The 21,502-nt window shown below is 49.5% G+C and overlaps 2 protein-coding genes across 3 annotated transcripts in view; one reads left to right on the forward strand and one right to left on the reverse strand.

Annotated features, from left to right (window-relative positions):
- The window catches only part of Stard5 (StAR related lipid transfer domain containing 5), a 10,822-nt gene extending 235 nt beyond the window's left edge, over nucleotides 1–10,587 (forward strand). The window contains exons 2-7 of the mRNA XM_010621258.1: nucleotides 3–65; nucleotides 713–762; nucleotides 1,566–1,698; nucleotides 4,893–5,010; nucleotides 5,653–5,746; nucleotides 9,915–10,587. Coding sequence (XP_010619560.1) covers nucleotides 3–65; nucleotides 713–762; nucleotides 1,566–1,698; nucleotides 4,893–5,010; nucleotides 5,653–5,746; nucleotides 9,915–10,062 — 606 coding nt within the window. The 3' untranslated portion in view covers nucleotides 10,063–10,587. The remainder of the gene's footprint in view (nucleotides 1–2; nucleotides 66–712; nucleotides 763–1,565; nucleotides 1,699–4,892; nucleotides 5,011–5,652; nucleotides 5,747–9,914) is intronic.
- Nucleotides 10,588–13,353: 2,766 nt separating this feature from the next.
- Nucleotides 13,354–21,502, reverse strand: part of Il16 (interleukin 16) — a 96,690-nt gene continuing 88,541 nt past the window's right edge. For both annotated transcript variants that reach the window (XM_010621188.3, XM_033761121.1), the window contains exons 15-19: nucleotides 20,735–20,903; nucleotides 18,580–18,681; nucleotides 15,920–16,178; nucleotides 15,600–15,725; nucleotides 13,354–13,811 (exon numbers count right to left, since the gene is read on the reverse strand). In XM_010621188.3, the coding sequence (XP_010619490.1) occupies nucleotides 13,618–13,811; nucleotides 15,600–15,725; nucleotides 15,920–16,178; nucleotides 18,580–18,681; nucleotides 20,735–20,903 (850 nt within the window). In that variant the 3' untranslated portion in view covers nucleotides 13,354–13,617. The remainder of the gene's footprint in view (nucleotides 13,812–15,599; nucleotides 15,726–15,919; nucleotides 16,179–18,579; nucleotides 18,682–20,734; nucleotides 20,904–21,502) is intronic.

Here is a 21,502-nt window from a genome sequence, read left to right on the forward strand (position 1 = left end):
AGGTGGCAACGAAGATTCTCCAGTACCGGCGAGACGCGTCCGGCTGGAAGAGTTGCAGGGGAGGCGTAAGTGGGGAGCTGGGCGGGGAGGGGTGGCCGAGACTTTGCTCCTTGTAGGTCCGGAGCCCCAAGACCCTGCTCTTTACCTCCCGTTCCCGGAGCCGAAAGGAGAGGGATGCTGGGGTGGGGGTGGGGGGAGGGTGATAAACATCAGCCGGGCCTGTTCGCAGTGACTCTGGCCGGGAGAAAGGTATCCGTCCCTTCCGCGGCATCCACTTCCACTTATCCAGCGTCACCTGTGGGGTAGTGGTGGTGAGGTTTGGAACCGCTCCAGGCTCCAAGCCTTTGCTGGGTGCCTTACACCTGAGCGCCCACCTCTATCATCCCAGAGGGTGTCAGGGAGCAGTTTTCCTTACTTGACACGACTTTGAACAAATTGTTTGAGGAAACAAAATACGTGGTAGCCTTTATGGTGACTTGAACACCACCCACGGCCGTCGGAGCCAGTTGAATAATTAAGGGCACTTCTTCCGTGGCTCTGCTTCAGGCGGCTTTGTCCAGTTTCGTCCCACTCTGCCAGATGTGGATTTCGACCTTGGAGAATCACATCTCCAGAGGGTTCTGACTCCTCTTCTGCAGAGCTAGAGATTGAGCCAGGAGTTCCCCAGAGCCCGGCTAGCTCTAAAATTCTACAATTCTGTGCCTTTTGACAGCATGGAGTTTCAGTTTCCTGGAGGCCATCCATGGAGTTTGCAGGGAGCCTGTAAGTGTACACCCTTCTCCAAGCTTGTCAGATGCCACACCCTGCCTGGTTGCTACGCAGAGCACATCGGGCGGAGATGGGGCAGGGAGAGAATGAAGGACGCCAAGACAGGAGTCTGATCAAGGCGACGTTTATTGCAGGCAGGCATCAGACTTTTAAAGCAAAAAACCACAAACTAACAGGAGGGGACATGATAATACCATAACAATCTTATCTGTCCTAAAACAAGCATTAGGAAACTTCTACAAAGTCAGGACGTCATAAAACACCAGATGACTCAAAAAACTCGAAGGTTGTTAAGTTTGAGAAACTTCAGAGCAGCACAAAATGTCTAGCAAGATAAGAAGAAATAGGCATAAACATAAACTATCATGGGTAATAGTGACCTTGGCAATTATAAAGGCTGGGTAACAAAGATAAGGAACTACAGTCTTAGGAAACAGAAACTTAGTCACTAAAACAGAAACTTAACTCTAAAATGGTTCCACTTAGCTTAGGATGGCAGCATTCCTGCCAGCTCACAGGCCAGCGCTCAATACCTGGTGTCTCTGGGTTTGCTTCCTGAAGGCTCCAGTCCACCCTGCACCCTGTGATCCATTCACCAGATGTCTTCCAAAAAAAACACAAGCTTCTGTTCTCAACTGAATGATTTCCAGCCAACCATGCCCTTAAGAAAGCTTAGGCCCACTTGTGCAGAATTGAGTCCTAAGGAGCTGTGATGGACATGGCATGACTGCCCTTAGATAGGTCCCAAAGTAACAAGTTTGGTTGATGTCAGGGTCCAATACCTCTCTGTGTTCCAGGTACCGAGGAGAGGGGATTGTGTGTGGTACCCCAGAGGAGGTGTGGGACTGTGTAAAGCCAGCAGCCGGGGGCTTGCGAGAGAAATGGGATGAGAATGTGACCAGTTTTGAAATTATCGAAAGTATCACGGACGTAAGTTTCCCCCCCTGTGCTATCCATAGACAGTGTCTGTGCTGCCACTGTGGCAACCTGATCCCAGCCCCTCCTGAAGGGCCTGTGACATGTTTTGGCAGGAGAGATACCCTGCGTACAAATGGGAGACAGTGTGACGCAGAATATAGATACCCATAGTGAGTGACAAGGTACAGAGGGAATCTGGACATTCGGGACCCTGAGGGAAGGTCTGGGTGTGGCTCCTCACCTCTCACTGGACAGGCAGACCCTTGCCCAGGAGTCAGTGTGCTTTTTATTTAATTTTAAATAATTTTAAATAGCCACATGGGGCCCCTGGCTCCCATAGTAAATAGCTTAGATGTGAATAAGCCCACCCTGGAATCCTCTGTAGCTTTAAGATCTGGCCTCATTTTGATTACAGAAGCTCAAGAAAAAAAAAAATTGTAGCCAAAACTAATAAGCAGCATTGCTGGGGAAGCATTGCTGACCTGTGCAGTCTGAAGGGTGTCTTGATTTTGACCTCTGGCAGCCCCTGCTAGATGTTCATATAGGCAACGTGGTGAAACCTTTCTCAGTAGCTCACCACTGGAAAGACTGTGGGTGCCATGTGTTCTTAGCCCTAAGTCAGAGCCCAAGCGTCATTCATTGTCTCAGGCGTTCAGGTGGGTGTTTCCTGAAGTGTGGGTCGTACATCCCTGGGGAAGAAAAGGTGATTTCAGGTCCTTCACATTCAAACCTGAAATTGGATCTCATAGTAAGGAGGTCATCCTGCTTCAACTTCTTTGGGTCTTACTGTGTAATATTTGTTTATCTTTAATAACGAAAGGAGTAGCCGTCCGTGGGCTCAGAATTGGAATCTAATCATCCCTTGTATATACATTTTGCAGTTGTCTATAATTTATAGGCAAGTGATTCTCTGGGGCAGTTCCAATTCTTTTAAAGACACCTGATCTAGCCTTTTAAAAATGAACACATTTAGAAGATGATACTAAATGAATAACAGGAGAGGTGAAATTTAAAGCAGTCGGCAAATAGTCCTATATTAATAGTTGAAGTTAAGGAAACTTAGGTTAATTCACTTTAGAACCAAATGCAACTATAGTAATGATGGGAGGGCCATGTATAGAATTTTACTGGAGGTAAAAATAATTGTATCTTTTGAGGACATTTGCACTTCTTTGTCTTAGTATAATGACTGGTAGGAATGAGAATAAAAGGCTTAGGAAATTACAGGCTGATACCTGAGCTGAATGAGCAGTGGCATTTATTCGGTCCTTTTGTGTGGGCTCCAAACACAGGGCTCTTTAACGGAAACCCTGGGGCAGGATCAGTTTGACAGAGGTAGAGAGGGACCCAAGTTCACAGAGGTAAAAGGGCCGACCAGGAGGTAGCTGGCTGGTGACCCCTGGTCTCCCCACACCCAGCTGCCATGGGTGCCACTTCCCTCAGGAGGCCTCATAAGTCTTCTCCCACCTCCAGTGCTGCATGCTGGCAACCTGATGCCTCAGAGGCCCCCAGGAATATGCTTTCCTCATTGCCATCTTAGAAGCACTCACTTAACCCAGCCTGTTGGGGCACAGGACAGCTGGGACTCACTTGTGCTGAACTCTCATCAGGGCTGAGCTTCTGCCATCTTGCCCAGCTTGCCAGGGGGCTGTGTGACAACACTGGCAGGGTCTTCCTGCTGCTCTGGGTACCCCGATTTGTCCCTGGATGTGGATGCTGCCACACAGGACCCTCTTCCCTAGAACCCATGTGTCCTACCCTAGTGAGCCCCCTGGAGCAAGGAGCTTCACATATTTTTGATTACATACCTCTGACGGGTTTTTGAGAAATTATGCATCATCCCCACACATCTAGACAACATCTGACATTGACAGTTACATTTTCATGAGTTGCAAAGCAAGGCAGTTTTGACATGTAATAAGTCTCAGTTTTGCACACAGCAATACTATGATTTTTAGTCAAATCTAAATAACATGTGAACTTGTGTTTAATGTTATGTTATAGAAATATACGAGTAAATTTTTTTTATTCAGAAGTTGTATGTAATGACTTTGCTTGAACTCAGATCTTCATTCACACAACCCACTGGATTTTATCCTAAGGCATTTTTTCTTGGAAGTCCTCATCTTGCATCATAGATATGCCTACAGATTGAAATTATTTTTTAAAAACCACGTATTTTCTTTGACTGTAAGACTTGGTTAAAATGGGATTGCGGTATAATTTATTAAAATAACATGATTACAGATTTTGATGAATTAGTAAACACACAAAAAAATGTTTTACATCTCTGGAAGAGGAGAATAAGAAGTCTTTGTCCTAATTAATTCACATTTCCATGGAAAGTAAGACTTCTCACCAGAAGGGTAGAGTGTTCAATGGACATTAACTGCAGAAAGGAGGGAAAGCTTAGGCCATTGGTGAGATGGGTTTTGCTGGAAAGCAGAGAGGCAGGCAGTAGCTCTTTGTCATGTAATGAAACAACAGAAACATGGGGAAAAGGCCCTTGCAGATTCACATTCCCCAGCACAATCTGGAAGTTTCTCAAATGATCTGGTTCTAAAATAGATGAGTGATAGATGAGTGGATAGGTGGACAGGACCCAGTGCCCTCCTCTGAGTTTGTTGCTGTCACCTGCAGGGTTTCACACCAGTGTCCTCTTCATCTTGGGCTCCAAGGAATGATGCACGGGGGGCAGTGGTCCTGGATGGAAGCTGTAGGGCTATTACAAAATCACTTCCACCATTCTTACTACAGAATATCAGAATGCAGAAGAACAAAATTGGCCACACCCGACTCTTTGGAGCATTTGTAAGAAAGGGGAACATGTTAGAGTGTAACCACAGTGTGTGGTGCATGAGTTAAATATCCCCATTAACATCCCCGGTGGTTGTTGGCACCCCAGAGACAGTCCTGCTAGGGTGATTTTTGCTAGGTATTGTGGTGGGGGTTACTGTGCTTCTTTGTAAGCTGGAGAGGAAGCCTGCCTACAGGTGCTACCTCGTCCTATGCAGGCCACTTTAGGAAGGAATTCTGGCGAAACATCCTCAGTACACCTGCTGAGTAGTTCTCAAGTACCTCAAGTCAAGAGCTCTGTGGTCACGGGGCCACCATCCTCTCAACGTATCCTGTTTCCCACGCCCTGGGGCATGGGGTGGGGAGGAGATGTCTGGCCCTCAGATGCACTGGCCTCCTTGCTTTGGCAGACACTCTTTGTGAGCAGGACCTCTACCCCTTCGGCTGCCATGAAGCTCATTTCTCCCAGGGACTTTGTGGACTTAGTGCTGGTCAAGAAATACGAGGATGGCACCATCAGCTCCAATGGTGAGTGGTATCCAGGTACCACTGGCTTTATGGGGACATGCTGCACTCTCCTCCATCCCTCTCAGACCCTCAAGGACCTCCAGTGGCCAGAAACCGTCCAAGAACTCCTCAAGCCCCAAGTCTCTCCTTAGGCGTATGCCTGGTCTTGAAGGGGCTGAGGGGGTTCTGTGCCATGGGTTTGGGCAGGAGAGCCTCACAGTTTGGCCTCTGGATATGCTGGTAACTAATTCATACAGTGGCCTCTGCCATTCCTCTGAGCTTGCCTGGGGAGATGGGGGATGCCTCCTTGTCTCTGACAGTTCAGATTTGAGGGGGGCACATTCTTCCTCCTAGACCCAAACTTTCCATTCTACAATGTTCTTTAATATTCTCATAAACTTGGGGAAGTTGTATGCTGGAGTGTATGCGTGCATGTATGTGTGTGTATCTAAGTGTATGTGTGTGTGTGAGTACATGCATGTGTAAGCATGTATGTGTGCATGGGTTTGTGTGAGAGGAAGCATAACGGGCAGCGGCAGGTCGCAGGAGTCCCATATCCTTACCCTGGGCTCCAGGTGACCTGGTCTGTGAGCACAGGCCCTTCAGTGTGGAGGTTGGACTGACAGAACCTGTTGCTCATGGCCTGTTGGAACTCTTCTCCAGCTACCCACGTGGAACATGCACTGTGTCCCACGAAGCCAGGATTCGTGAGAGGATTTAACCATCCATGTGGGTGCTTCTGTGAACCTCTTCCAGGGTAAGAATAACCTTTGGGTACAGGTACCTGTCTCGGACCTAACTGGTTTCATTGTGGGCACTGTGAAGATGGTACCATGGATTAGGGCTGGGTATCAGTTTGATTGGGTTGGTCATGAGGTGTAGCCTTGGGATCTATATCTGGTCCTGGGCCTCCTCCTCTCTGGGCCTGTTCTCTGCCCTGCTTCCTAGCCACTGTGAACTAAGCAGCTTTGCTCCACCTCTCCTTTCTGCCATGACGTTTCTGCCTTGAAGGCAGCTGACCATGGAGTGAATCCTCTGACCCTTTGAACCAAATTAAACATCTCCTCCTTTAAGGGATGGGTATCAGGTTTTGGGTCCAGCCATGGGAAAGCTGACTAATACAGGTACTTTGACTACAATTCTGAAGAATAAAAATGCTTTAGGCCTCACTGTTACCAAAATGCCCCACATGCACACGTCAGTGACATAATATGTCAAAGTGCCTGGCACATGGTAGAGTTGCAGGGAAGTGTTAACACAACTACGATGTGGGGCTGAGTAGTCAGATGTCACGGTCCCTTTTAGCAGATGAGGAAACTGAGGTTTGGGACTGTTGAGCACTGTGTCCAGGATCAGAGGCTGGAAGGCCGGCGTGTAAGGTCTGAGTTCCACGTCTCTGCCATACTCTCTGGACACCGCCTACCAGCCTGAGTGGCTGTGGTGATGATAGCTGTCCCCACCACACTTTGCATGTGACTGTCTCTTCCCAGCTCAGGGGCTGAAGGAGGAATTGGAGCCTACACTAAGTCAACCTGCAGCAAAGCCCAGCAGCCTCCCTCCCTGTGAGGTCATGGACATGGCCAGGTTTGAGCAGTGGGATGAATGTGCTGAAGGCCACTAATCTGGGAACCACCTAAATTGACAGTGAAAGATACTGCACCTGCTGGACCAGGGCGGGTGTGTCCCAGAGTTTTCTACAGACATGGAGAGTAAAGGCTTGTGCTCTTGCCACCGTACCAGCCAGTGGCTTTGGTGTGGAGGGTTTTACTCAAAATTCAAACTTGGCACCTACACCCACCTGTGTGTAGCACTGTTTGCTAAGTTGCAAACATCCTGCAAACAACTTTGAATTTGAAACTAGCAGAGCCGTGCTTGCACACACACACTGGTTTTAGTTCCCGTGAGACACAGATGCCCCAGGTCCCCTGGCTTGAGCCCTGATTGTCAGGTCTGCTGGCCTTCAGAACAAGACACAGAGTCCTTGCTCCCTAGGGAGCAGGCACACAGGTGGGTGTAGACCTGGCAACCAGGAAGGCAGCTCACAGCATCTGACTACCAGGCAGGGAGAGCACAGAAATGAGGTAGAGGTTAGTATCCTTAGCTCAAGCCAGGGGACCTGGGGCATCTGTGTCTCACGGGAACTAAAACCAGTGTGCGTACAAGTACGGTTCTGCTAGTTTCAAATTCAAAGGAAGACAGCACTGGGGTTTAGGGTTAGGGTTAGGGAGTGCTATCTCCCTTTGAGGGGTGTATTAGTTACATTTTGGTTGCTGAGACGAAATATCTGAGATACACAACTTATAGGAAGAAAGATTTCTTTTGGCTCACAGTTCCAGAGGTTTTAGACCATAGTAAGCTGGCTTCGAGGCAGAAATACCATGGCAGAAAGGAGGCTGTCTGCTTCACCCCTTCTGGTGAAGAAGCAGAGAATCAGAAGAGAGAGAGAGGAAGCGGGTAGGGGCGAGGTACACCCTCCAAGGCTGGACTCAGCAGCTGGCTGCTTTCTCCAGCCAGCCCCACCTCCTAACAGCCCATTTAGCCAAGAACTCACCAGTGGATTAATCCACCACGAGGCCAGTGCCCTCACAATCTAGTCGCCTCTCTGTGCCCCACCTCTGAGCTTTGCTGCATGGGGGCTCATGAGACTTTGGGGGACACTCGTATTTAAATCATAGCAGAGGCACAGTATGATCAGCCCCTTACCAGATAGTAAAGGTGACGGCACAGAATGTGCAGGTAGACCATCAGGGCCAGAACCGTCTCCCAACACCCAGCAGGCACACAGGGGTCAACTCGGGCATTGGATGTCCAGCTCCCATCTGCTCAGTGAAAGTCTGTTGTGCTACAGGATAGAGCTTCTGCCAGTCTGCCCACATGTGGTTCCATCTCCTGATCCTGGGTCCCTGTTTATTTCCTTATCTTTCCATGGCTGTCACTGTAATCAACATGCTCGGATTCAGCAGGCAACAGCAACAAACATGACATTACTGTGTGTCGGCACTTTTATTAAAATCTACTAATTTTTGTTCTTATTGCAACCTTAAGGCCCTGTTGTTATCCTCATTTTCAGGTGAATATACTAGGACACAGAGAGATCTTGAGTTACTTATAACTTAATCCAGGATCACAAAGCCAGTAAGAGGTACAGCCACCTGAACTTATCCTCATTTTCAGGTGAATATACTAGGACACAGATCTTGAGTTACTTATAACTTAATCCAGGATCACAAAGCCAGTAAGAGGTACAGCCACCTGACTTCAGAATCTGTGCTCTTAACTCAGATACGGACCTCTTTATTTGTCTGTTTTTATCAAAACCAATAAGTATCTTCCCAATTTAGGGCTCACTTTCATTGTGCACTAGAAAGGAAAAACAAAGCACCAGTTCAGTTAGTTAGATTTCCACCCTCATAGTTCTCCGATGTTTAGTGTTTTGGAGGAGAGTAAAGCCAGATGGAGGTGGCCAGGGCCAAAGTCCCAGGGGTGGAGCAGGCACAGGCATTTAGGGAATATCCCAGAAGGGGGTTGCTGTGGGTGCCAAGGCCGTGGGTGGGTGCTTAACTGAGTACAAAGGGAGCCACTGGGGAGCATGACCAGCTGTGCTCTGGCTCCACTTTAGCTGCTGCGAGTTGTCTGGAGCTGACAGGTGAGAGCCAGAGCAAGAGAGCCCTAGGGGAGGCCATGTGGAGGCTGGGCAGGCAGCGGAGTCTGGACAAGCCTGCATGGTGACCTCACTTACAGCCCTGGCCTTGTGTGGTTTGGGAGCACCTGATGGCTGGCACAGTGCTGTGATTTGGGGCTTCTAATAGCTGCCCTCAAATACAAAGCCAGCCTACAGCCATACCACCCTGAACGTGCCCGATACTGTTTCAAATACAAGGCCAGGCAGTCCCCACGGCCCCTGCCATCAAGAGGCTCATGACAGTGAAAAACCTCCAGGTTCCTCTGCGGTCATAGCTGCCTTTTCTGTGTGTCCCTTGCCAAACCTGATTTTGGGGACACTTCAGCCCCTTTGTTGCTCCAAGTGCCCATATTTTCTGTTTCCAGCCAGTAGCCGTCTGTATTACTGTCAGTCACACCCCACGAGGGCAGGACACCAGCCTTTGGCTTCTGGCCCAGGACCCCCTGCCACAGACCTGCCCACCCCCAGAGGATCCTGCCAACCCCAGCCCAAGTACACACATGCTCAAGACATTCATGAGCTATTCTCGGATGCTAGGCGTGAGGACCCATTACACCCTTCAGTATAATTGAGGATTTGCAAGGGCATTTGTCCCGGTGGGGCGAACATGTCATTGTTCAGCATGTTTGAATTTAAACTGGACAAGTTAAGAGATATCTATTTTAAAATAGTAATATATGCATTCATGTCACCATAAATAACATAGTTATGAAAAATAACTATTTTTCAAAACAAAATTAGTATTAAGAATAGCACAGTTTTTGCAAGCTCTTTCCAGTCAGGCGGCGTAGAAACTCATACCTGATTCTGCAGTCCATCCTGTGGCTCCTCATAGAAGGAGAGGAGAGCCATGTGCCAACGGCCAAGACCTGGCAGAGACTCAGAAAGGGCCTGGGTCCCCCACTGAGAGTGCTGTCCTCATTGGACAGAGACAGGTGACATCCGTGTCCCTTCTTCTGGGGCCTGGCATGGAGGGGTGAGCTCTGAGAAGCATTTGTGGGATGTATCAGAAGCTAGGAACTACCTCTTTGAGCTGGAAGAAGGGACTCCTCCCTGTCTGTGGACCTAGGGAGCTGTGGAATGCACCCACACACTGACAGGTTACACACTGATGGAGCAAGGGTAGTGAACACAGCACGGGGCTCTGTGACCCTCCCAACTTGTTTGGGGCTTGTTTCAGCTGGGCCAGCTCTGCTTGCCTGAAGGCGGAGGCTCCTGATACAGCTCTGCTTTGCCTTTGCAGGGAGCCCGGCAAGACCAGGCTGGTCACGTTCTTCCAGACGGACCTCAGTGGCTACCTGCCTCAGAACGTGGTGGACTCCTTCTTCCCTCGCAGCATGGCTGGTTTTTATGCCAACCTTCAGAAAACAGTGAAGCAGTTCCACAACTGAGCTCTCACGGGAGAGCTGGTGGAGATCAGCCCTGATGTGTGAGGAGCTCCAGTTTCTGGGAGAGCCAGAAGGCTGGCTTCTGCTCTTCAGGACACCATGGTGGGCAGTGAGTCTCTCTGAGTGCCGGCCATGGGCGGCAGCTGCCCCTCCTACCTCCTCCTCCCTCTCAGGGTTGGCGTGGGGAAGCTGTCACTGCTCCAGCCCTGCCTGGGGTACAGGCACACAGCCAGGTGGACCCTGGCTTCTGGACACCCATGAGGGTCTCAGTTTGGTTCTAGGTGACACACTGGTCCAGAGCCCTGGTGCCAGGTGCCAGCCCCTCTCAGAGGCTACATGCAGTGTTGGTCCTAGAGAACCTCGGCTGGCACTGAACACAGTGACTGGCGCCGTGTCAGCCCCTGTAGCTCTCCCACCCTGTGTTGCCAACTCCAACTCTGATGTATGTGTTTAACAGTGCACAAGACTCCCCAGTTAATGTCAGCCTGGGAAATGATGACTTAAACAGTGGAATAAGCCTCAAGGTAATATGTTTCAGTGTGCCTGTGGATGTGTCTCCCATTGATTTCCATTCCCCTTCTGTCATCTTTCCCTTCCGAATTTACTTTCATGGCCCCAGGGATTCTGCTGTTTGCTTCCACCTTGTCCACACCCACAGCCTGGGAGCCTGGGGTGTGTTTTCTCTCATGGTGACTGGAAACTGAGCCCCGCTTCTGTCCTCAGCCCAGCTCTGGGAAGGAGAGTCCTGCTGCCCAGGCATCTACCTGCCTTTCCTCTCCTACGGGGCTAGGACAAGGGTGCCCTGGCTGCCAGGAGGGACAGAGGGACAAAAGAGAGGCCAACCTGGGCAGCCTGCAGAGTCTGCTGCGGGACCTGCGGTGCTGGGCCCAGCCAGACCAGCACAGCGGCTCAGCTTCATGCCTAGCAGAGGCCAGGCTAGAGCTCACACACCTCTGCCTTTCCCCTTTCCTAGTGGGGCTGCACAGCCAGGGAGGGGGCCCTCATGATCCCTCCCCACCATCGCCCCTTGGAGAGGCCCTTGGAGCCACACCTGCTCCCAATACTGTTGCCTGTGAGGTGTTTCCATGAAGGACCCCCCCTCCCCTCTAGATGGAGACATTTCCCTGTGTGAGAGTGCCTTTCCCCACCTTGGAGTTCCTTGGTGACTCGGTATCAAGGCAGAGAAGAGCTCCTTTTTTGTTCCCATCATCTGTGGGTCCCATTCATGGTGCTGAGATCTTCAGCTCCCACATCTTGGCCAGAAATCTCTGTGGAATGCTTGTGTTTGATTAGAACTCGTTTATTCCCAGGGAATGCATACAAAGCCCCAATGTGTAGCCAGCCCTGTCCTGTGCCAGGTCCCCAGGAGAAGACTAATGCCTCCCCTGTGAGGTCCAGACCCTAGAGGTGGTGGTCGTTCCCAAATGGGGCCTTGTGCAGGCATGTATAGCAGGCTGGATGGTCAGCCACCCAAGGATGCAAATCACTGGGCCCCTAGGACAAACTGCCCATTCTACCTGGCATCGGAGGTTAAACTGGTTTGAACCCTAGAGAAGGAGGTGGAAAGCAAATCTGCTTTGACTTCTTATTTTACAAGAAAGTGGGGAGGCATGAATACCAACCCCAGATAGCTACACATTGGAGCTGGTATGGGAATCAAATATCAAGGGCTTTGGGGAAAGTGCACTGTCTCCCTGTATGTGGATGGGCCCACGCCCCGCAGCTGGGGAGGGCGTGAGCAGAAACAGCGTTTTCCATGCCTGTGCCAGCTCCAAGGAAGTTGGCCATGGAAAGCACTCAGTCCAGCAGCACAGAGCTCCAACCAATGAACTTTAATTGATTGTAGGAGCTGGGTGGCATCAGACCTGAGCACCTCCTTGGCCTAAAGACCAGGGACTTGATGTCATGTGTTGTTAGAGACTGGAGGAGCTCTAGGAGGGAACGTCGTCTTTTGCAGGGACCATGAGACCAAGGGCAGGGGACGTACGCATTCTGTCAAGTGGCCACACTGCCCAGCCCTGAACACATGTCCTATTGAATCACACCTTCCACTGCTGGATCAAGTTCACCTTCAGTGTTTCCATTAAGGAGGCTGATAGAAATGGTGTCTCACGTTTCCAATCTACTTGCTCATCTACTACTTGGCAAGACTCAGAATGGGATGAAGTATGCAGCGGGTAGGAAACAATACTCTTAAGTTGTCATTTCTCAGAATGAATGAAAGTGATCTGATGCCAGCTGTGCTGGTGTCACCTGAAGAGTTTACATGGACTCTTTACCCCTGCTGGGCTGATGGTCCACTGCCAGGAAACTGCTTCTTGTCTTCCTTCGAGCACTGGAGAAACCACCAGGCTACATTGCATAGTGCCATTGATAACAGCCTGGGAAGAACTACTTTCGGTGTTTTGTTTCTGGCCCTCGTCCTTACTTCATAGAAAAGGGGCTGACAACTTGCCCAGGCCTGGTCATAGGATGCTGGCTGTTGTTAAGTGACACTGACTTCTCCAAAGCCCGACAGTAAAGACTTTGAGGTAATCAAAGCAAATATCTCCTTGGCCAGGCATTCGGAGGTATTTTCCCTACAACACTCTGGCCTTAAAACCACCTTTGCCTGTTAGTCTCTACCAGTGACAGGAGGAAGGGCTCAGTCTCTGCCTGATCACTGCCCAACTGCACAAATCGTGCACTATCCCTGCATCTCTGTGGGAGTCACAGAGCCACCTGTTAGCGGAGCTTCCATGACCACGAGGCTACCCATTTAACACTGCACAGTCCACGGCATGTGGTGGCTACATGCGGCAATTCTTACCTCACATGAAGCTGGTCCATCCTGGCACACCTATATACACTTGGAGTTTCCCTTGCACACCTTCTCAGCTCACTGTCACCTGGCACCACCATGACTATGATCACTTCTCCAACCCAAATAAAAATAGGTTTGCCAGTGTTTTATGTGACATGCTGTGTTTTTCAAAACTGAAGCAACATTTCCACTCCCCTAAGCCTGGCAGGTCTGGGCTGGCTCTAACCCAGGGTCCAGGGGAAGGCTGAGTTCCAAGTCGCCAGCCCAACCACTCCCACTCGAAAGGAAATGATCCTTCACGTGGTCCCCTGCCCCCGCCTTAGCATGGTTCCAGCTGGGGTCAAGGGGCACAGAGAGGAGCCGTCCACCAAGCCTTGCCACACTGCAGACTCAGAGAAAAATGAAGTTGCTGCTTCAGGTGAACTATGACGTGATTACAGTACTTGTAGGAAGTGGCAGAAGAGGACATGGATTTGTTAGGTCGCAATTTATGCATTTTATTATGGCACCATAACATCATCACTAAGCTGTATACACAGTCTAAAGTTTATATCAGCCATCCCATTGTGACCCTGTCCTCACATTGGGACAGCCTTATGGGGGAGGGGTGTCCCAGAAGGTCTAGACTGGAACAGCAGCCAGCAGGATACACCCCTGGGCTTTGCCCAGGCCAGGTGGGGTGGGCAGCAGAGACCCTGAGAATCAGCATTTTGGAGGCTGTGTGCCCTTGGCTTCTGTGTTAGCGCCCTCCCTCCCTAGAGGTCCTCAGCAGCTGAGGACTTCTTGACCTGGAGACTTTTCCTTTTGAGGACAATCCTGACAGGCCCATCGGGCAGAGCCTTGATGATGTTCCAAGCTTCAAATCGTGTGAGGCCCTGCACAGCAGTGCCAGCCAGTTGCAGGATTTCATCTCCAGGTTGGATTGTCTCGCTCTGTTCTGAGGCTGCTCCTGAAATTAGGAAGAAAATGACTGTGGGTCAGCAGGTTTTGGGAATTAGAAAAGTTACCTTCTCCCTTTGATCTCTAAGGAGCCAGGACAGCTGGAAAAAGGTTAGCACCCTATCCCGTGGGAGCTTGGTGGTTCTAGAATGAGTCCTCTCACACTGAGGGCAGAGTGGACACCAGGTTTCTGCTCACTGTGGTCTATGCTACCCCAGAAGGAGGTAATTTTAGGCTCTAGCTTGAAATACTTGGAAACTGTCCTCCTTAAGCCTTGAAGGATATAGCCAGTATCCCACCCCCAATTCCCTTGGCCTCCCCTTCTTCAGAAATCATTGGCACTGGGTGGGGTGGGAAGGACACTGGGGAGAAGCAATCTTCGTGGGGCTCTTGGAGAAGACCTTTTTATGTAGAAAGAATATATTCTTTCCAAGTTGCATATGGAAACAGTGCTTATTTTTTACTGTTTATATTGAAAGAAAATCTCTCATCCATTTGACACCATAGTCTTACAGAGTGAATAAGAATGAACATAATAATGATTGTAATGAAAATATAGCTAAGTCTATTGGCAGTTACTATAACAGGTGTGGTGTACATGTTCTGTGTTTATGACAGCCTTGTATGATAAGATAGGTACAGTTTTTGTTCCCTTCTCCCAAGGAAGAGACCAGAGACTCGAGTAACTGGCTCAGTGCTTCCGAACTACCTGGTGGGAAGGTGTGGATTTGAACCTGGACTTTCTGACTCAGCCCAAGGCCATGCACTATGGTGGCAGAGCTAACATTAGACCCAAGTCTCCTGATCTTGGACCCTAGGCTCAACTTTGAGGTTAAAAAATATCTTCCTTAGAATTAGGGTTCACATGGACTCTGGAGGAACTCCACATACCCCTTGGTCTGCCCTTTGGATTTCTACAGCTGCCACACAGCTTCCCTAACAAAGCCAACCAGTAGTGGGCCCACGGTGTCAGAGGCACTTTGAGTCCCATCTTAGGGGCCTCAGACACCCACCCACCCTACCTACTTCTTTTCATGGATGAAGAGCCACTGGCCCAGAAGGCAACAGTCCCCAGGAAATTAAAGGCAGAACTGGGACACACCCAGGCTGCTGGACCCCCTGTCCAGGGGGCTCCTCTCTCCACACCCATTGCTCTGTGGTTCTCCAACCCATGGTCTTCCAGCTTGAAATACAGGAAGAAGTTGGGGTGGCCATTCATGATTTCCACGGGAAAATCCAAATCCAGGTGACCCCAGTGTCAGACTGAGTTGCACAAAAATCTGTGATGAGCCAAGTATCACACTTTTAAATATAAGGAGGAGTGGAAAAGTTCAGAAATAGAATGAGGCCAGGGAGGCTGGGCTGTACAAGTGTAACACCAGACTCTGGCTCTATTTAAGACTTTGATGTTTTGATGTTCGTCATGGATTTTAAAAATTAATTTGGATTCTTTAAAAATACCGCACGGGAACTGCATAGATTTTGATGACTGCACATGTGGTGCTCCTTTGACTGGTACCTCGGGCTGGCACCTCACCTGCTACACTGGATCCTGGCCCTGCCCACTGGAACCAAACGAGTCTTGGTCACTTAGGAGAACCCAGAATCACAGAGGGGTTAAAGGGATCTCTGAGTTAAGAAGAACAGGTTGAAAAAGTAAAACTGACTCCCAAAGACATGACTCTCAAGAGGACATGGGGTTCTGAGAAGCCAGGAGGCCCCAGAGGCACTCAAAGCCTTTGAGGCCTGGCCCCATGCCCACAACTGGGGACAGCACAAACAGCAGGCCACTCCACACCTTTGAAAATCCTGTTGACTGTGAGAGGCTTGTCTCCATGCAGTGAGCCCTTCCCTCCTTCCAGGCTGAAGCCCAGCCCCACAGACGTCTTCTCTAGTGTCACCGTGCATACCGTGGCCTCTGTGGCTAAGGAAACACAGGGGTGGTGTCAGTTCTCTCCTGCCACAAGTGCTCTGGCTGTTGCCCCAGCCCACACACACATCTCAGCAGCAGGCCAGGTGCTGTTGGGACCACGCATTGCTAAGCAGCCCCACCAGCACTGGCTCCATTTATCAAGGCCATGTGGCCTTCTGGGCTTCTACTGAGCTGGCACAACTTACTCGAGTCCACAGAAACATCACTGGCTGCTGAAGCCGATATTGCAGGGTCCATGGAGGAGTTCAGGTCAGGTGTGGCCTCTAGGGTCGTCCGTCGTGTGACAATCACAGCTTGTCTTGGGTCCCGAGCTTGGCGGAGGATGGCCAGGGCATCACTGTGCGTAGCCCCTTTGAGGGACTTGCCGTTGATGGAGAGGATCTCATTGCCCCTCTGAATTGTCCCTTCTTGAGAGGCCAGCCCATTCGGAAACACTCTGTGAACCTGTGAGAGCCAGAGGAAGTCAGAATCCTGGGAAGCACCCACCGAGGGCCCACATTCATGAGGGAGGAGGATCTGAACCAACCAGTCAGCAAACCCTGGAGGATTTTTAGGCTAAAGACAGGCTGGTCCTGTCCTAGATCAAGTTTAAGGCCACAGGACCAGCTTTCCTTTCTTCTCTGCCCACAGAGGGGCTCACCAAAAGCAATGGCCAGATGAACCCTCAGAATCCTTCTAGCAGCTTTGTCCCTGCAGTCCTTATTAACATCCAGGGAAGAGCTCTGGCCTGACCTGCCTTCTGTCAGCATTTTCTCAGCCACAGCCCTCCAGCACAGATTTTTATGGTGTATCAGAAAAGGTCTCTAAGATCAAAAAACTTGAAGGACACCGTGTTAAACAAAATGCCTGAAAATGTGTATTCTTGAAGGACATTAGAAATTCTGCAATGCAAATGTGCATCTCAGATCTCTAAGACCAACCATAGAATATGGTGTTCGTGATAGCGGCCACAGCTGATCTGTTTGCCAAAGAGAAATGTTCCAGTGCCATGTTCTGCAGGATGCAGTTGAGGTAGCCTATCCTATACAGTATAGACATTTTTAAAGCATTCTTCTAGAAATTCCAATTCTTTAGCTCTGGCCACCTCTTGGTCCCTTTCTATAAGATCCAGGGGATTAAAAAAAAAAATCTCACATTCTTGGCTCAGCCTCTTAAATGATATAATCTTCATCTTTGTGATTAAGAGGGTTAAATGACCACTCACGAACCTTCATTGTTTTATATTTATGATGTGTTTCTCTGCATGGCTTTGTAATTAAAAAAAAAAAAAACTCTAGTATATGGTCAGACATTGTTAGAATTCCCAGCTGTATGACTAAGCATGAAGCAGAAATGCTGGGGAATCTTAAAAAGAATCATAAATGCTATGTGGGAAAGATTAATTTAGACAATAGGTAACTGAAGGCTCCGCACATTTTTGGTTGTGGGCAGTGCTATGTGTTGGTTCCCTTTTAATGAGTCTGAAAAGGACGAGAATAGCTCAAACACAGAAGGAGAAAGAGGAAGTGTTTGCACATATGCTGGGCCAATGTGCACTGTTTCCTCCTGGTTTTGGAGTGGCTGCAGGGTTGGCTGGCCAAGCAGGGTGGAGAGGAATCACTATTCAATCTCAGAAGGAAACACCCACACTGCTGGTCCCACAGGCACGCTATATTTCCTTCTTGTCCAATAAAAAGTGACCTACACCCTCGGGAACCTTTTATAATAGCTATGGGCTGAGTAGCAAGAATCACACTCACATACTTTATGTGCTTTTTAGTGGTAGAGAACTTGTAAAGAAACCAAGGAAGTCGCTGCTCACACAGGACTGAGGGGACCAGCAGGAATGGACCAAGTCACTGCTAGTGCAAAGAGTTGTGGTCTGCTTAATGCTGGCTGATGCTGTGAGCTGGAGGATTGTTTTCAGCTGGGGAGAGAGACCCCAAATGAGGCTGCATTGCCTACATGAAAGGTTTCCTGAGACATAGCCATGGGGTGACAGCAGTGCATTCAGTGTGGGAAGAAAGAGCAGCTGGGATCAGATTGGTCCATGATGACATAGGGCTAGAAACCAAGTGGGCCAGGACGAGGTGGCCTGAGGCAGGGAGTGGGTGGTGGGGAGACAGCCAGTGCTGACCAGGTTGCACTGCAAAAGATGTGCAGCCCCAAGCTCTCCTAGGTCCTGTGTGGACAGGGGTTAGGCCACGTGACCTGGTGTGGGGTCTGTGCACAAGTACCGTTGCTGCCCTTCCCTCCCAGCGAGGGCCTCACTGCACTTGGCCAATCATCCACACCGCCCCACAGCTGTCCAGTGAATGTTAGCGCTCACTGTTCAGGTGGGCAAACCTGGGAGGCCACCTCCATCCCAAGGCTCTGGCTCCCCAGGCTCCTTTCTCTACGGGCCTGTGTGCTACATACTATGCCTGGCTCATCCGGCCCTCCCAAAAGACCCTGCAGTCAGACAACACTCCATCTGAATCTTAGTGACCACTTTCAGTTTCCAAAATAGCACCTTCAAAACACTGACATGGGGGCTTCAGCCTTACAAAATTCTGATTCAGATGTTCTAGTGGGAAATGGAGACACACACACACACACACACACACACACACACACAGACTCACACACAAAGCTGTACAGGCGACTCAGCTTTTTCTGATGTATTGTGGCTATTCTGGTAGAAGAGACCTTCTTTATTTAAGTGAGAATCATGCTGAGGGCTGAATAAAGGTCATGTAGGTCCTGGTGGCTCTCCCTCGAGATCCTGTCCTGACTGCCTGTGGCACTGTGCATCCCTCTGCTTCCCAATACAAGGCCCTTTCCGCCGGATCTGTCCCCTCTTGCTCTGCCCCACAGGGTCACTTACCGTAATCAACTTGTTTTCTAGATCTGCCCCTCCTGCCAAGCTGAACCCAAGGCCTGCTCCTTCCTCCTTGTGCAAGATAGTGACATGGATACTGTCCAGTTGCTGCGGATGAGATACACACATTAATAACCATTTTACTGCAGCCAGAATGAGCAATTTAATGACTGTTTAAGCATCAGACTGATCTGCTATATCAAACACCAGCCAGGCCAGGCTCCAAGTCCTGCCACCTCCACAGATCTAGTTTCAGTTTCATCATCTGTGAAGGGAGAACTATACTTTCAGAGGTGACAGGAAGCTCAGAAGGAAGCAACTGTACCTAAAGTAGAACTGTTTCTCTCTTGCTTACCCACGCACACCCACATTCACATGGGCTGAGCTGGGTTTTCCCACATCAGCTAGAACCCCAGCGTGTGCTGGACACCACAGCTCAGCCACCTCACCACAGGACCAACTTCACTCTAGGACGCCAGGTCACAAAGACCAGGGGTTAGTGCTATTTTGCAGAAGTTGACTTCTCCTCCATGGGCACAGCGGCAGCAGTGAGAGGGCGCAGATCACATCTCATTCCAGTGGGCATGTGAACACACACATATGCGCACATGTACACACACGCAGGCACACGCAGCACTTTCCAGGCTGGACATGCACTCAGGACAAGTCCCTCCATGTTCCAAGCCTGCAGTTGGGTCTCAAGCTCCAGCACCTCCAGGCAGGTCACTTAGGGAGGAAATGGTGGATGTGAGTGACGGGAGCTGCAGAGTCAGAGAACACATCTCCTGTCAGAAAGTCAGCAGCTGCAGGGAACGGACACCAGGCTACCAGACTATCCCTCTAAAGAAGAGTCAGAAGCCCAGGTTTTGGTGTAGGTTTTATAGTCTAGGACTCAGTAATTTACAACAACAAAAGAGAGACTAAATAAATATGTCTGTGGGGCTGCCTGGTCCCTGGGCCACCAGTTTTTTTACCTGGCCTCTAGGAAATGAAGTTCTATCAGAATTCACTTGCAGCTGGCTGTGTGGTCCTTCGAGTCGAGGCCTCAGGAATGATTTGGGTTGAAGGTACCTTGTGGCCCATCTGTAGCCCATGTCTCCTAGGTCATCTGCCTGGAGCTCTGGCACAGTGGAAGGCACATCCAGTCACACCGAAGGAGGGACAGCTCTTAGTGTTCCATACACTTTACCTTCCCTTATTTTATTTGTGCTGAATTTGGCTTCAGAGAAAAATGGTTCCATACAAGTGATGAGTGAGACCTAGGGAACCACGGCTTGGGACATCTCATTTCTATCAGATGTAACCATACCTTTGGTATTGGAACTGCCATGGTACCTAGGTTCACAAATACTTTTGTTTGTGAGCAATTTGGTTCACAAAGGTGTTAAGCAAAATTTTGTTTTGTTTGTAAACTCTTCATCAGGTGACAAACAACCATGGCCATCTTCCCCACGTAAACACAAATGTGTCCATCTTTTCCAGAATCGTGGAACAAATTCGTCTCATGAACCAAGGTACCACGATATGGCCACCATGCCTCATCATATACAAAAGGAAGCTCTCCTTGTCTTTTCATCCCAGTCTTGATTATTCCTGCATCCACGGAAGCTGTGTGTGGACCCTGGGTGGCCCATCCACATCTGACTGCTGGCCCCAGCTCCCCCTGACACTTTTGCCCAAAGAGCCTCGAGCTGCGATCAGAAAGTGTGCAGGAAGTGGGGCTTCAGGATGACACGTCTGGAGCAGGAAGCACTTGTAAGTTCATGGTGGAAATAATGAAAGCTCCGGGTGAGATCTCTTGCCAGACACTCTGTGGAGCACAGGCAGTGTGGGCACAGGATTTTGAACTTGATCTTGGAGACAGAACACCTAGGTGCTGAGAACTTCAGCCTCATCTTTCTCATTTAAAAATGGACAAAACTACACAAGAAATCGGTGTGTGAGAGGGACCCCTTATGCTGCAAAGCTCTCTTCCAATGGAAAGTCTTACTGTAGCACAAAGAACCCAAGTGCGCGGGCAGCCCTGAGGGCCACCTTCGTGAGCCTCCAGGTCTGGGGCTTCTTGAGTTACTCCCCATGTTGAGTTTTTCTGAAACCTCTGGTGACCGCACAACCAGCCCCCAGTAGCCCGACACTCTTACATGCTCGCAGAGGAATCTACCTTCAAGGTTGCTTCATCCAGAACTCTCACTTCCTCGATGAGTTTTTCCAGCTCTTCTGAGCTCAGCAGAGAGATGACTGACTGGCCAGACTGAGAGGAGCTGTGATCCCCATCTTCGGCTTCCTTGGGCTCAGCAAGACCTTCTGTGTATTCTCTCAGCTCTGAAAGACTTCAGCAGGGAGAATGAATAATAGTATTAATAAGAGCTACTGTTTATTGCATAACATTTATTGCACAATTCCAGGCATGGCCATTCTATTATTTGATGCAAGAAATCTATTTCTCAGCAGCATAAGAACAATACATAAAACTACCAGACAGAACTATACTGATTTAAGAGCAAAGCTCAGCCCTGCAACAGGAGCCACAAAGCACCTCTTCCAGCCTGAGCCCTGTGAAGCAGGACTCATCCATGCTTTATTTTCAGCCAGAAGAGAAACTGAGGCTGAGCGTGGGAGGAACATGCTTGAGGTCAGCAAGTCAGCACCTGAGTGGGAGTAGGAGCCAGGTGTCCTGAGGCCCTGTGGAAATCTCTGTGGAAAACTTTTCAGGGTGCAGTCCCATGTCCCTGCCTCCCATCCCCTCCCGATGAGAGGTGTGGTGGTAACTTCTTAATGTGGAAGGCAGAGATGTATTTCACACGCACGCACACACACACACACACACACACAAGGAAAGGAGAAACAATCTTTTAGCCAGTACATCTAAGAAATTTTTAAAGCAATACAAAAGATTAGAAAAGGACTATGAAAGGCAAATCAAGAAGAG

Source organism: Fukomys damarensis, unplaced genomic scaffold (assembly GCF_012274545.1).
Source record: "Fukomys damarensis isolate Sample0158 unplaced genomic scaffold, DMR_v1.0_HiC HiC_scaffold_7, whole genome shotgun sequence".
Classification (NCBI taxonomy): domain Eukaryota; kingdom Metazoa; phylum Chordata; class Mammalia; order Rodentia; family Bathyergidae; genus Fukomys; species Fukomys damarensis.